At 44.3% G+C, this 12,025-nt stretch overlaps 1 protein-coding gene across 1 annotated transcript; it reads right to left on the bottom strand.

The window, feature by feature from the left end:
* Nucleotides 1-8,130: 8,130 nt before the first annotated feature.
* Nucleotides 8,131-11,972, bottom strand: LOC308471147 (uncharacterized protein). Its single transcript, XM_080995144.1, has 2 exons — nt 11,402-11,972; nt 8,131-9,378 (listed from the first exon to the last, which is right to left on the bottom strand). Exons 1-2 carry the CDS (start codon nt 11,856-11,858, stop codon nt 8,729-8,731), a joined length of 1,107 nt encoding a protein of 368 aa, XP_080851270.1. The 5' UTR covers nt 11,859-11,972; the 3' UTR covers nt 8,131-8,728.
* Nucleotides 11,973-12,025: the final 53 nt, after the last annotated feature.

Here is a 12,025-nt window from a genome sequence, read left to right as displayed (position 1 = left end):
TAGGTACCGCTCTGGCGAGAAGGTAAACGGCGTTCCCATGCGCTGCTCTGATTCGCCAGAAGCGGCTTAGTCATGCTGGCCACGTGACCCGGAAGCTGTACGCCAGCTCCCTCGGCCAATAAAGCGAGATGAGCGCCGCAACCCCAGAGTCGGTCACGACTGGATCTAATGGTCAGTGGTCCCTTTACCTTTACCTAATATTATAGGGATAGCTTATTTTCATAAAGGAGTGTGCAAAGATTAATATCTATAGTGAAGTCTCCATCAAACAAAGTGAATTGTAAATCGTTAAGTATTCAGAAAGAAGCATAATCACAAACACCTACAATTAGGTATTCATAGAACTGTAGAGTTGGAAGGGACCACAAGAATTGTCTAGTCCAACCCCCTATAATGCAATAATTTTTTGCCCAGGATGCCCAATCTTTTGCCACAACCCTGAGATTAAGAGTTTTATAGTCTACTGACTGAGCTGTTCCTGACACATTGGCTTGTTGAGAATTACAGACTGCTTTAACAACCCATAGGTAGTTAACTGTTACATCTCTGGTACAACTTGTAAACTTCCTTTTGGTCAGCTATATTTAAAGTGCTAAGTGGGTTAGATTAAAGCTGTGAACTGTTGGGAATGACCCAGTACTGTTTCATATACTGACACACAAACTCTTGGTTGGAGAGATCCCACATTAAAAGTAAATTAGGATTTCTTTGATACACTTCTCTCCATCGTGTGAAGAGTGAGTGCGAAAGGCATTTTGGTAGACATGACAAATTGTTGGTTGAATAAGCTCTATGATGTTTGGGTCTTTTTAAAAAAATCAATCCCACATTTTTTTAAAACTATCAAGCAGTATATAAATTTTATTAATAAAATAAATACAGTAACATTGGTTGTCTCTTCAGCTTTCTGCTTATTCCCTGTCCCTCACATCGATTGTTCAAGCAGGTAGATGTGTTTTCTAGAATCAGCTTAGACTGTGGAGTAACCAAAGAAAATGTTCACAGCTGCCTTTGTTCGACATTAGGAACCTCTGTTAACTGGGATGAACAGTAAGGGGTGTTGACAACCCAGGAAAAAGGGACTTCATGAAATCTGAAACTGCTGGGAGAGGAGCTGGAAGCTGGGAACTTGTGGCTCGGAACCTCGAGCGATGGGAAAGCTGCCCACGAATCCCCACCCCTTCTCCAAATTAAGGGAAATCTTTTTACTTCAATGACTGGATTAAGAAAAGGTAATTTCTGGATGCTGTCATAGTAAATTTGGTACCAGGTTTCATCCTGGTTCAACTTTTTTTGGTGACTTTTGCGCTTCAAACAACTAAGCCCAGTTCCTTTACAGGACATTAGTGCGACATTACAGGACATTAGGTTTGCTGCTACTGTTCAGTTTCTACCCCACCTTTACATGACTTGATGCAGTTCTCAACAAAACACTTCTTGCAATAATGCAATTCAACAAGACAGTAAAAGTAGTAAATTTATATTGGGATTAGCTGCAACTAATCTGTGTGGCTGTGAAAACAGAAGCTCAGTTCACGGGTCTGAAAAGGATCCAGTGGTCATCTGGTTTATTATCTTGCTCAAAGGCAACATGGGAAATTTCAGACCCCATAGATGTTGTGCATTAAACTCCTATATTCAATTCTATCACCCAGACCCCAATAGTACTACTCTTAGATGGTAGGAGAAGAATGTATCTTAAAGTAATTGCAGAGGGAAAGTGATCCAAACTGCGGAAGGCAGTGGAAGACAGGAGTGCCTGGCGCGCTCTGGTCCATGGGGTCACGAAGAGTTGGACACAACTAAACAACAACAATAGAAATTAAGAGGTGAGTGTACTTGCAACTTGAAAGATTTGTACTGTGCCAAAAGTGTGCAAATTCTGCAAAGCATGGAACACCCTCCAGCTACGTTATTTATGTGGTTCAATACCTTTGGGAGGCAGAAGAGAATACTGCAGCGGAAGTTGCAGTAGACCCTTTATCCATGACACAACCATGTATTTAGAATACTGTCTTTGTCTATACCAGGACTGACCAAAGACATTTTGACACCTGCTAGGGATAAAGTGACTGAGTGCAGCGGGATCTGCTGTCCCTGTGAATCTGGTCACCTCATCTTGCCTTATGGGTTGGCTGGCCCTGGTCTGTACTACCAGTAACTCTAAAGCAAGCTGCTTATGTTCTGTAACACAGATTTGCTTCCCATTAGTTTAAATGTACAATTACTCATAAAGTTATCTCTGTAGTTGTGTTAATTCAGTGTTCGGCTTTTTTTAAAAAAAGATTTTATTAAGTTTTTCATAATACAATACAAACACATTTAAAGAAAAAGAAGAAGAATACAAAGTCATCTCTCGTCTTAACCCTTGTCTCATCAAGAAAGAGGTGGATCGGTACCTCCCAACTCTCACCTGGGCGATGCCCTTTCTTCCCCCATCCTCCCACCCAGAGAGATCTTCCTTTCCCTGACTGTCACACAGGGCTCTTCAGCAGCTAGCCATCACCTTCATCTGCATAGAATCCCCTCATTGACCCAGAGTAGAGGACATAAGAAGCATCAGCAAGAGCAAAGGGGGGGAAAAGGGAAAGAAAAAAGCTACAGAAAAATAAAAATAATAGAAAAATAAAAAGAGAAAAAAGATAAGGAAAGAGAAATAAATGAAAAGAGCTTCCAATTATCCATCTGTCAGTTGTATATATAAAAATTATTCAAATATTCATTCCAGGGTGGTATCCAACTGTTCTTCTGCTAGGTGATGTTTTTTCAGTTTTCTGATCTGGGTATCAAGTTCATTTTCCTTCCGCACAAAAGAGGTTCTCGAATTATTGTTCTTATCAATATATGTCAACAGTAGTTTTCTTCCTGTCCAGCATAACAGCTTTACCTCCAATGTTGAAAAAAATAAATCCTTGATCTTTATTCCCACAGGAGTCTCTTTGCTGTGGTCATATATTAAAACAGTAATCCATAATTACTTGCTTATTGTATATTCATTAATCCACACTCAATTCTATATATTCCAGTCCCATTTCCTCTTTTCCTTAGTTTTCCTTTTTTTAATAAAAAATAGTCCTATCATTTCATCTTCCATTCTTTTTCCAGGAGTGTTGCCAGAGACTTGAAAGCTTTCCCCTCTGAATTCACTGCAAATTGTATGTGGAATCCTCATTCCTAGCTCTACCTCTGCCAACTCAGGCAACCCTGTCAGATGGGTGGGGTACAAATAATAAAAGTATTATATTTCTTAATCTCTCCATACATGGTTTCATTCCTCTCCTCCAGCATCATAGCTCCAGAATCTGCCATTCCACTGTCTCCAGCTTCACCATTCCACTTTCCTGTTCTGGTAGTCCTCCATAAATATTATTTTCCGAAGGCTCTGTGTCTTCTTTAGCCTCAGCTTTGTCTAGTTCACTTTTATTCACCATTTTATACATCTGAGCTTTGAGCTCTTTCGGTTGCTCATCCAGTAGTTGCTGCACAATGCCATCAGTCAGTGGGGTGTCCAACAGTATTTTTGCCAAGCTGAGTGCTTTTAATATATTAGTCTTTACTTACCAACAGTATATTCCTTGCAGTCCCTTTTCACAGTGACGTAAGGTAGCTTCACTTCACAATTAGCACATTCATCAGTGAGGGGGATAATTTAAAATAATATTTACTGGTTCCTTGGCATAGAAAGCATGCCTTTCAGAGCATTGGAAGTTAAACCCTGTTATCCTTGTTCCCCCATAGATAATGTGATAACCAAGATTTATGGCCAGGAGACGTCTAGTGTGCCATGATCCCTCCCTTGAAGCCTGCAGTGTCTGGCATCTTTTAAGAAAATGTAAACCACTGTTGTCTTGAACTGCTGATTGCCACTATTAGGCAAATATAAATTAAACAGCTACAGAAGGTTCTAAGGATGAGTTATGGCAAAATCAAACACCAAAAACAAGGGCAAGCAGAACCAAATAATGTCTGCACTCAACACTCTGTATTGCTATGTGTGATAGTAAAAGGAATTAACTTTTTCCTCTATTTAATTTCTTAATGCTATAATCATGTCTTTTTAAAGCCCCATTGAACTCAATGAGACTTCTTTTTGAGTACTTACCGGTATTTATGTATAGGATTGTGTTGTGAGTCTCATGAGTGGCGTTACATCATGCAGAAGAGAATTTCCAGACTCATGCCTTCTGTACTTATCCCCCCTATATATCACTTTTAACATCCTGAGGTCACCCATCTTTCTCATCCATCCAATATCGGCACCAGCAGTGATGACGTGTTCCCTAACTGAACAGAATGCCATATAATTCAAAGAGAATATTGGCTCCTTCATAGCTTACTGAAATTGAAACTTACAGAAATGCTCTTGTCAGAAAGTTCTTCCTTATGTTTAGTTGGAACCTTCTTGCTTGTAATTTGAATAAATTGGCTCAAGCCCTACCCTCTGCAGCAGCAAAAAACCCCAAAACCCCCAAACAAGCTTGCTCCATCACTCGTGACAGCCCTTCCCTTATTTAAAGATGACTGTTGTATAACCTCTCAGTCTTCTCCAGGCCAAACATACCCAACTCCCTCAAGCATTCCTCGTAAGGCTTGATTTCCAGACCCTTTGTCAATATCCTTCTCAAAATGTGGTGTCCAAGTGTGGCCACAGTGCTCCAGTTGGGGCCTGATTAAGGCAGAATAGAGAGGTACTATTACTATCCTTGATCTGGGCACTACTACTGTGGATGCAGCCTAGAATTGTGTTAGCTATTTTCACTGCTGCATCACACTGTTGACTCATGCTGAGCTTGTGATCTACAAAGAGCTGCTAATCCTAAGTGCTTGCAGACCAACTGCTTCATTATGTGTTCTGGGACCCTTATTGGTACTGACATCAAACTGACTGATCGGTGGTTGCCTGATCCTCTTTTTGAAGATGGGACATTTGGCTGCCTCCAGTCCACAGGGTCATTTCATTATCACACGAGAGTTAAGCTGTCTTGTCCCGAAATTCTTACTCAATCTGTAATTGCAAGAGAGGCTAAACATCCATGCTGATTTTGTTCCATCATCAACATCTGACTCAGATTATTTGTGTGTTTCATAGCAACAAGGCAGGGGACAGGTAAAAGCCACCTGGAGGCTTAAGGTGTTGGTTTAAGGAATCGTTGGTGGATCTTGGAGTCTCAAATTTGAGCGGCACCCTGTGCGATGCCAAAATTCAGCACCCCTCTGCCTCACAAGTTCTGTTGTGCCCAATCCGGTCACGCTCCTCTAAATCTGCCTCTGAAGGAATGTACAGCACCCCCTGCTGCAAATAATTGTTCCCATACAACATTGTAAGGATGTGGTTGCACAAAACATTGCTTCCTCCACTCAGCTCTAAACTGACTTGTTCTTTTTTGGGGAGGGGTGTTTGCACATTTCCCAATATGTACCGTATTTTTTGCTCTATAAGACTCACTTTTTCCCTCCTAAAAAGTAAGGGGAAATGTGTGTGCGTCTTATGGAGCGAATGCAGGCTGCACGGCTATCCCAGAAGCCAGAACAGCAAGAGGGATTGCTGCTTTCACTGCGCAGTGATCCCTCTGGCTGTTCTGGCTTCTGAGATTCAGAATATTTTTTTTCTTGTTTTCCTCCTCCAAAAACTAGGTGCGTCTTGTGGTCTGGTGCATCTTATAGAGCGAAAAATACGGTAACTTAATTCTGATTTGAGACAAAGGGTGTTGCATTTTTAAAAAATGAGATTAGCATATGCTATCAGAAGCCTAATGACATCAAAAACATTTATTAATATTGATACTGAGAAACAAACTGTGGTTGAATCTCTAGAGCCAGCCCAGAAGTAAAAGGAGGAAATGATTGTGTGTAATGTGTTTGAAACACTTTGGGACCACACTATTACCACTGGCAATGCACAGATGTTCTGTTCTAACAATATTTCTTCAACCAAAATTCATAAAGTATCCATCTTAAAGTGGCTTACCATCTGCCTCATTTTCTCCATAAATTATGTTATGTCATATTTATTTTTATTTGTATATTAAATTTGAAATACAGTGGTACCTCAGGTTACATAGGCTTCAGGTTACATAGGCTCCGCTAACCCAGAAATATTGCCTCGGGTTAAGAACTTTGCTTCAGGATGAGAACAGAAATTGTGCTCCGGCGGCACAGCAGCGGCAGGAGGCCCCATTAGCTAAAGTGGTGCTTCAGGTTAAGAACAGTTTCAGGTTAAGTACAGACCTCCAGAAGAAATTAAGTTCTTAACCCGAGGTACCACTGTATACATTATATTCTAAATATGGTGTTGATAAAGTTGCTCCTGTCTCCTTCAGTCTTCCATGGAGCAAAGGCTTCAGAATGCAATACCTTTTCCTTTCCAATCAGCACCCAATTGGTAGGCTGTCGGCTTTGAGACCTAGTGATATAGCTATACATCCAAGGAAAACAGTCCCATATATCTACAGCCCTGTTTAGGAAAATTTTTAATATCTGAAGGACTACTGTATTTGAATATTTTGTTGGAAGCCGCCCAGAGTGGCTGGGGAAACCCAGCCAGATGGGCGGGGTATAAATAATAAATTATTATTATTATTACAATGGCAGAAAAAATGTATTACAGTGGTACCTCGGGTTAAGAATTTACCATATATACTCGAGTATAAGCCAACCCGAATATAAGCTGAGGCACCTAATTTTAGGACAAAAAACTGGGGAAACTTATTGACTCAAGTATAAGCCAGTTCACCATACCACAAACCTGGTGGCGGCGGCAGTGGAGGAGGAAGAACAAGCAGCCCAAAAGGGCTGCTTTCAGGCTGCTCGCTCCTCCTCCGCCAACAGGGGCAAAGGCGGAGTAGAAGGGAGCAGCCCAAAAGGGCTCCTTTCGGGCTGCTCATCCCTCCGCCGCTGCCTCTGCTGCTCCCAAGAGTAGGCATAGGAGCCCAGTTGGGAGAGGCACAGCGCAGGGCTCCTTTCTTGCTGCTCATCCCTCCACCGCCGCCCGCCTCAATCGAGTATAAGCCAGGCGGCTTTTTCAACATTAAAAATATGCTGAAAAACTCAGCTTATACTTGAGTAGATACGGTAATTCGTTCTGGAGGTCCGTTCTTAACCTGAGGTACCACTTTAGCTAATGGGGCCTCCCGCTGCTGGATTTCTGTTCTCATCCTGAAGCAAAGTTCTTAAACTGAGGTACTATTTCTGGGTTAGTGGAGTCTGTAACCTGAAGCACCTGTAACCTGAGGCGTCTGTAACCTGAGGTACCACTGTATTAAAAATATTATTCTTATTACAATAGCAGATAAAACTACTCTGTGCATTCATGGACCTCTGTTCCTCCCAGCAACCACTATTTCAGTATCTTAAGGGAAATATTGTAAAACAAATGCGCACAGGAAGCTATCTTATATTGTGTCAGATGATTGGTCCATCAAGCTTGAGGAATGACAGCAGCTCTCTCACCAAGGTTTCAGGTAGGAATCTTTCCCAGCCTACATGGAAATGCCATGTACAGGCTCTTCCTCCACTTACAATTTCAAATATCTCCAAAGTAAAACAGAAGAAGCTGTGGGCCACAGCTCAGCAGTACCTCTGGCACAGCCTGGAGGGGAAGTATATGAACGGGGAATGCTAATGTTTTATTTACAGGCTCAATCCATGCTTTATGATCCCGGGCATACGTCTAATCCCAGATCAGAACTAATAAAATAATCCAGTGGAGGGTGTGAGATGGAGGCTTGCGGCTGATCAATCAGGCACTGCTAAATCATTATGTCAAACTACATCCAAAACAGGGGTCCAATAATGTGTTTTGCAGCATCTAAGTACCAAACATAACCTTACAGGGAGCAGTTTCACTCTACTGATGCACATTTAGCACTCGGATTCTTTCTTTCTTTTTTGGAAAATTTTCTTTAATTATGCAACATAAGGCAGCCTCCCCACGACTGCACGTTGTCAGCAGGGAAGATGCATTTTGAGGAGCTGGACATGAGCAACGAAGAATGACGAGCAAGGAAAATTTAAAGCACTTTGCTTGTGGCTCAGGACCCACATTCATTCCCAATCCCACAACAGATAAACTCCATGTGCTCCTTACAGTAGTAGTAGTATTAGGCAGCTTTTCTTTGTTTTTTAACAAAGTACAATCAAGTACTAAATTCTCACTAATCTGCAGTTAGGTTGGCTAAAAAATAAAAACAGAATGTATGATCAATTCTGTCCCAGATACTAGATAAATTTGCTGCTCCCTTTTCATACTTCTTTGTTTTAAAAGGTCAAATTAATACCAGGAAGATCTAGATGAGTCAAGATTTCCTCTTCCTCCACTGGCAAAGAAAGCAGGGGAGATGCAATGTAAGACGTATCAACCGGCTGCAGAACCTACTGGATAACTACTAATGTTGCAATCCTACGCACTGGGCACTAGTCCTGAGTAGGCCTAGATAGGACTGGGCTCTAAGAGCTGTAGTTATTTTAAAAAAATTATACCCCACCCTTCCAATGCACTCACATTGCCCAGAGTTGCCGACAACAATTAAAATACAAGCCCATAATAAATCAATGTAAAAACAGTTAGCATTATGCCTCCTACAATGTAAGGTTTCCCCAACTGGCAACAGTGGAGCTCTTACAGATTTAGCAGTGTAGACGGCGGCAAGGCAAGCCCGCTCTGTGATGACGACGCACTCTTGAGTGGGGTACAAAACAGCCCCTTCTCAAGTAACGTCGTATTCAAGTCTTACACATCTGCAAAACAGAAATAGTAACAGCCATTGGGATGCTCCTTCTTAATGGTTCTGTGGGGGGGCCTGGGGAATTCTGAAGGGCCTGGCTCTTGCGACATGGAGCTGGAGCTGCAGCTGCTGCTTCTGCTACTGCTTCCAGCCATTGGTGCTCTGACTCTGTCCTCCACCAGTGGGGACCCAGGGCTCAAGTACCCCGAGGTGGTCTGAGTAGCCACCGTAGCAAAGGTGGTTGGGCCAGCATTGTTTTTCACGTAGACATTTTTAATCGCCACTAAAGTATGTGCTGCCATGCTGAGGCTGTTGTTGAGATCTTGCATGCCTTGCTGCAGCAGCCGGAGATTATGGTTGATTGTATCAAAGCCAGACTGGATGATGTGGAGCTGGTTCTGCTGGATCTGCAGGAGATCCTCTTCTGTAATTTCACTGGGGTCTATCTGGGGCTGAGTTTTTGTTTTGGCTTTTACTTTTCCACAGGGGCCTCCGTTTGGCAACCCCAAAAAAGGGAGTGGCTCCTGGCTAGGAGGAACTACAGACATGTCCTCTGAACTTTCTTCTGGCTCCACGACTTTGACTACTATTTCTTCTTTTAGATTCATCTTCTCCACACATGGCTGGTGGGATGGGCCTGGATCATCTGTAAAACCTAAAAAGGTAATAGAGGAGGGGGAGAAAAGAGGTTAGACTTCACTCTCTTTGGGAATTCAGCTTATGGCTCCCAGCCTATCATAACCACATAAAATGTTGCCTAAATTTATCTCTAGACTACAGAGTTTTTATTGAGTTTTTAGCTTCAGCTGGTGATTAAGAAATACATGAAACGTGTCTGCTAATTAGGTGACACCTGCCATTGCGATAGCCCTTGCCCCTTGCCCCCCCCATCTGTGCTGCAGCCCCCTCCCAAATTTCAACAGCTGTGAGGAAGAAAAGTTGCACAAGACATCCGTTCTGCTCAATGACTTAAAAACCACTTCTAATAATTTTTTAAGAGACATTGATATTCAATGGTACCACTAGCTATGTTTTCCCATGTGGCACTTGAGCCAATCCCTGCAGAAAGCAGCTTTGCCAGCCTTGTGTTTGGTACTTGCTTCTCAAGTGCTAACATAGGGCTGGTTAAGTCGTTTGTGGTGCAGTTCCCAAGAACCAGGCTGCTGGGCACTCTGGAAGCCTTGTGCAAGGGATTTTTGCAGGTGGGTGAGACAACCCACCTGTCAATATCTGCCATCATTATGTCAGGTGACTGACAGACTGTCCAACCCATCTGTCAAAATTGGCCCATAGGGTCAAAAAGGTTCCGCATTCCTCCGCTAAATTATGTATCATGCCTTGGTCTGTGATTAAGATTAACCCAGTTATTATTAGACAGTTCCACACCTTTTTAAAAGAAATATATGCACAATTGTGTCAAAGAAGCAAAACTCTCCATGGGATGAAGGAGCTTTTTGAACGGAATGCCTTGCTAGCATCATGTAGGAAACAAAGAACAGGACAACAATTAGTGAGATCATTTCAAATCTGACCACCCTATGTGTGCTATCCTGACCAGTTGGGAGGAAAGGTGGGATACAAATGGGGGGCGGGCGGGCTGACAAAAGATGCTCAGCACCTATCCAAAACCCCTTGCTGGTCATCACATTGATTAAGTATAAATGACTGACAATCTATAACGGGGAAGGTGGCGAAAAACGCTGCCTCGTTTTGTATACCGCTGCAGGCATTTCAAATTCTGAACTGAAGCTGCAAACTAGACATACTGCACGTAGACATGCCCAAAGATTGAAGTTCTGAGTACCTAATAGCAAATAACATTTGCAAAAAAAGTGAAGAGTATTAGAAGACTGTGCTTGGAATGAAAAGTTGAAAAAACAAATAGGCAAGCACCTTAATAGGCCAAAGGTCTATTTTTCATAAGTAATATGCAAATTGCTTTTTTAGTTTCCTGGCCTTTGAAACAATGCAATGTTTATTTCAGCTAGAGTGGAGACTGAATTAAAATGGACTTGCTTCCACCTTCTCCAGATTAACATTAAAACACAAGAAGGGTGACTGCAGAGCACATGGTATGCATGCAAAAGGTAAAAAGGGCAATATATAATATATGCCAAAAAATAGATAAGGTTCAGTCCCCAGAATCTCTGGAGTAGTACAACAAAAGACTCCAGTGTGAAACTTCCGAGACAGAGCACCCCTGCCTGTAAGTGTAGAGGAGACTGAGTTAGATAACTTATGTTCACAAGTGACTCACTAACTTTAGCATATAATTCGCTTGTCCCGTTGTGAAAGCATCCTTCACAACAGAAAGGCCCACTTGTCGACTCTTGGACCCTAAAAACCTATCCTCGGGGCAAGCTTTCTGATACTTTTTATGGCGCAATCCCAGTCAATGGGGAAAGCGAGGATGGGATATGGCGAGCGATCCTGAGCATCTGCAACTGTTCCAAAAGCTGTGAGGACAGAGAAAAGGCACAGCACGGAAAGCTCTGCAGCGGGGAGAGGACGGGAGCGGTCCCTCGCCCCGCTTCCAGGTTTTGTGGGGTGAGGAGGGCAGCCCATACACGAGGCACCAGCTGTGAGAGAAGGAGCCCCGACCTGCGCCGGCGGGAAAGGCAGGATCGCACCAGAGAAAGGGGCTCCCTGCTGCCCGCCTCTCTCTTTTCCCTACTCACCGATCTCCGCCACCGAAGCGGCGGCGGCGGCAGCTCCGGGCAAGTCGAGCGTGTCGATGCCGCCGACGATGGGCAGCGCCTCGCTGGCGGCGGCTGCCATCCCCGGGGCGTAGGATCGGAGGTGGTCGGGGGGCGAGATGTCCTCGGCGGCCATGAGGAGGCCGAGCGAGGCCGGGTGCGGGACGGGCCCCTGGGTGACGCGGCAGAGCTTGCTCCGGTCGCGGCGCTTGAGGTCCCGCCAGCGCTTCTTCAGGTCCTCCACCTCGCGCGGGCAGGCGGCCACCGGGTTCACCTTGTGCCGGATCAGCTCCCACACTTTGCGCTTCTGCCCCGGGGAGGCCCGGCCGGGCCCCGCCGCGAACAGCACCTGCTCGTGCTTCAGCACCTGCTCGATCAGCACCTCCGTCTCCGCCTCGTTGAAGTTGGCCTTGCGCCGCTTCGGGGAGTCGTCCGCCATCCTGAGCCAGCGGACCGACCGATCGATCGCCCGCCCGGCGGGAGCCGCTGCGGCCGGAGCGCTGCGCCCGATCGCGCTGCGCCCTCTGCGCGCCGCCGGCTCTAGGCCAAACCCCGGGCCCGACTCGGGAAGCAAATACCGCGCATGAGAGGAAAAGACGCGCAAAC

The sequence above is a fragment of the Podarcis pityusensis genome (assembly GCF_964106645.2).
Source record: "Podarcis pityusensis genome assembly, chromosome: 1".
In the NCBI taxonomy this organism is placed as follows: domain Eukaryota; kingdom Metazoa; phylum Chordata; class Lepidosauria; order Squamata; family Lacertidae; genus Podarcis; species Podarcis pityusensis.
This window is presented reverse-complemented; position numbering and strand designations above follow the sequence as displayed.

Excerpts from the sequence above, each read along its gene's own strand:
- LOC308471147 (XM_080995144.1), bottom strand. The coding sequence starts at position 11,858 with ATGGCGGACGACTCCCCGAAGCGGCGCAAGGCCAACTTCAACGAGGCG. Across the intron at positions 9,379-11,401 it reads CGCTTCGGTGGCGGAGATCG|GTTTTACAGATGATCCAGGC; the intron begins GTGAGTAGGGAA and ends TTACCTTTTTAG.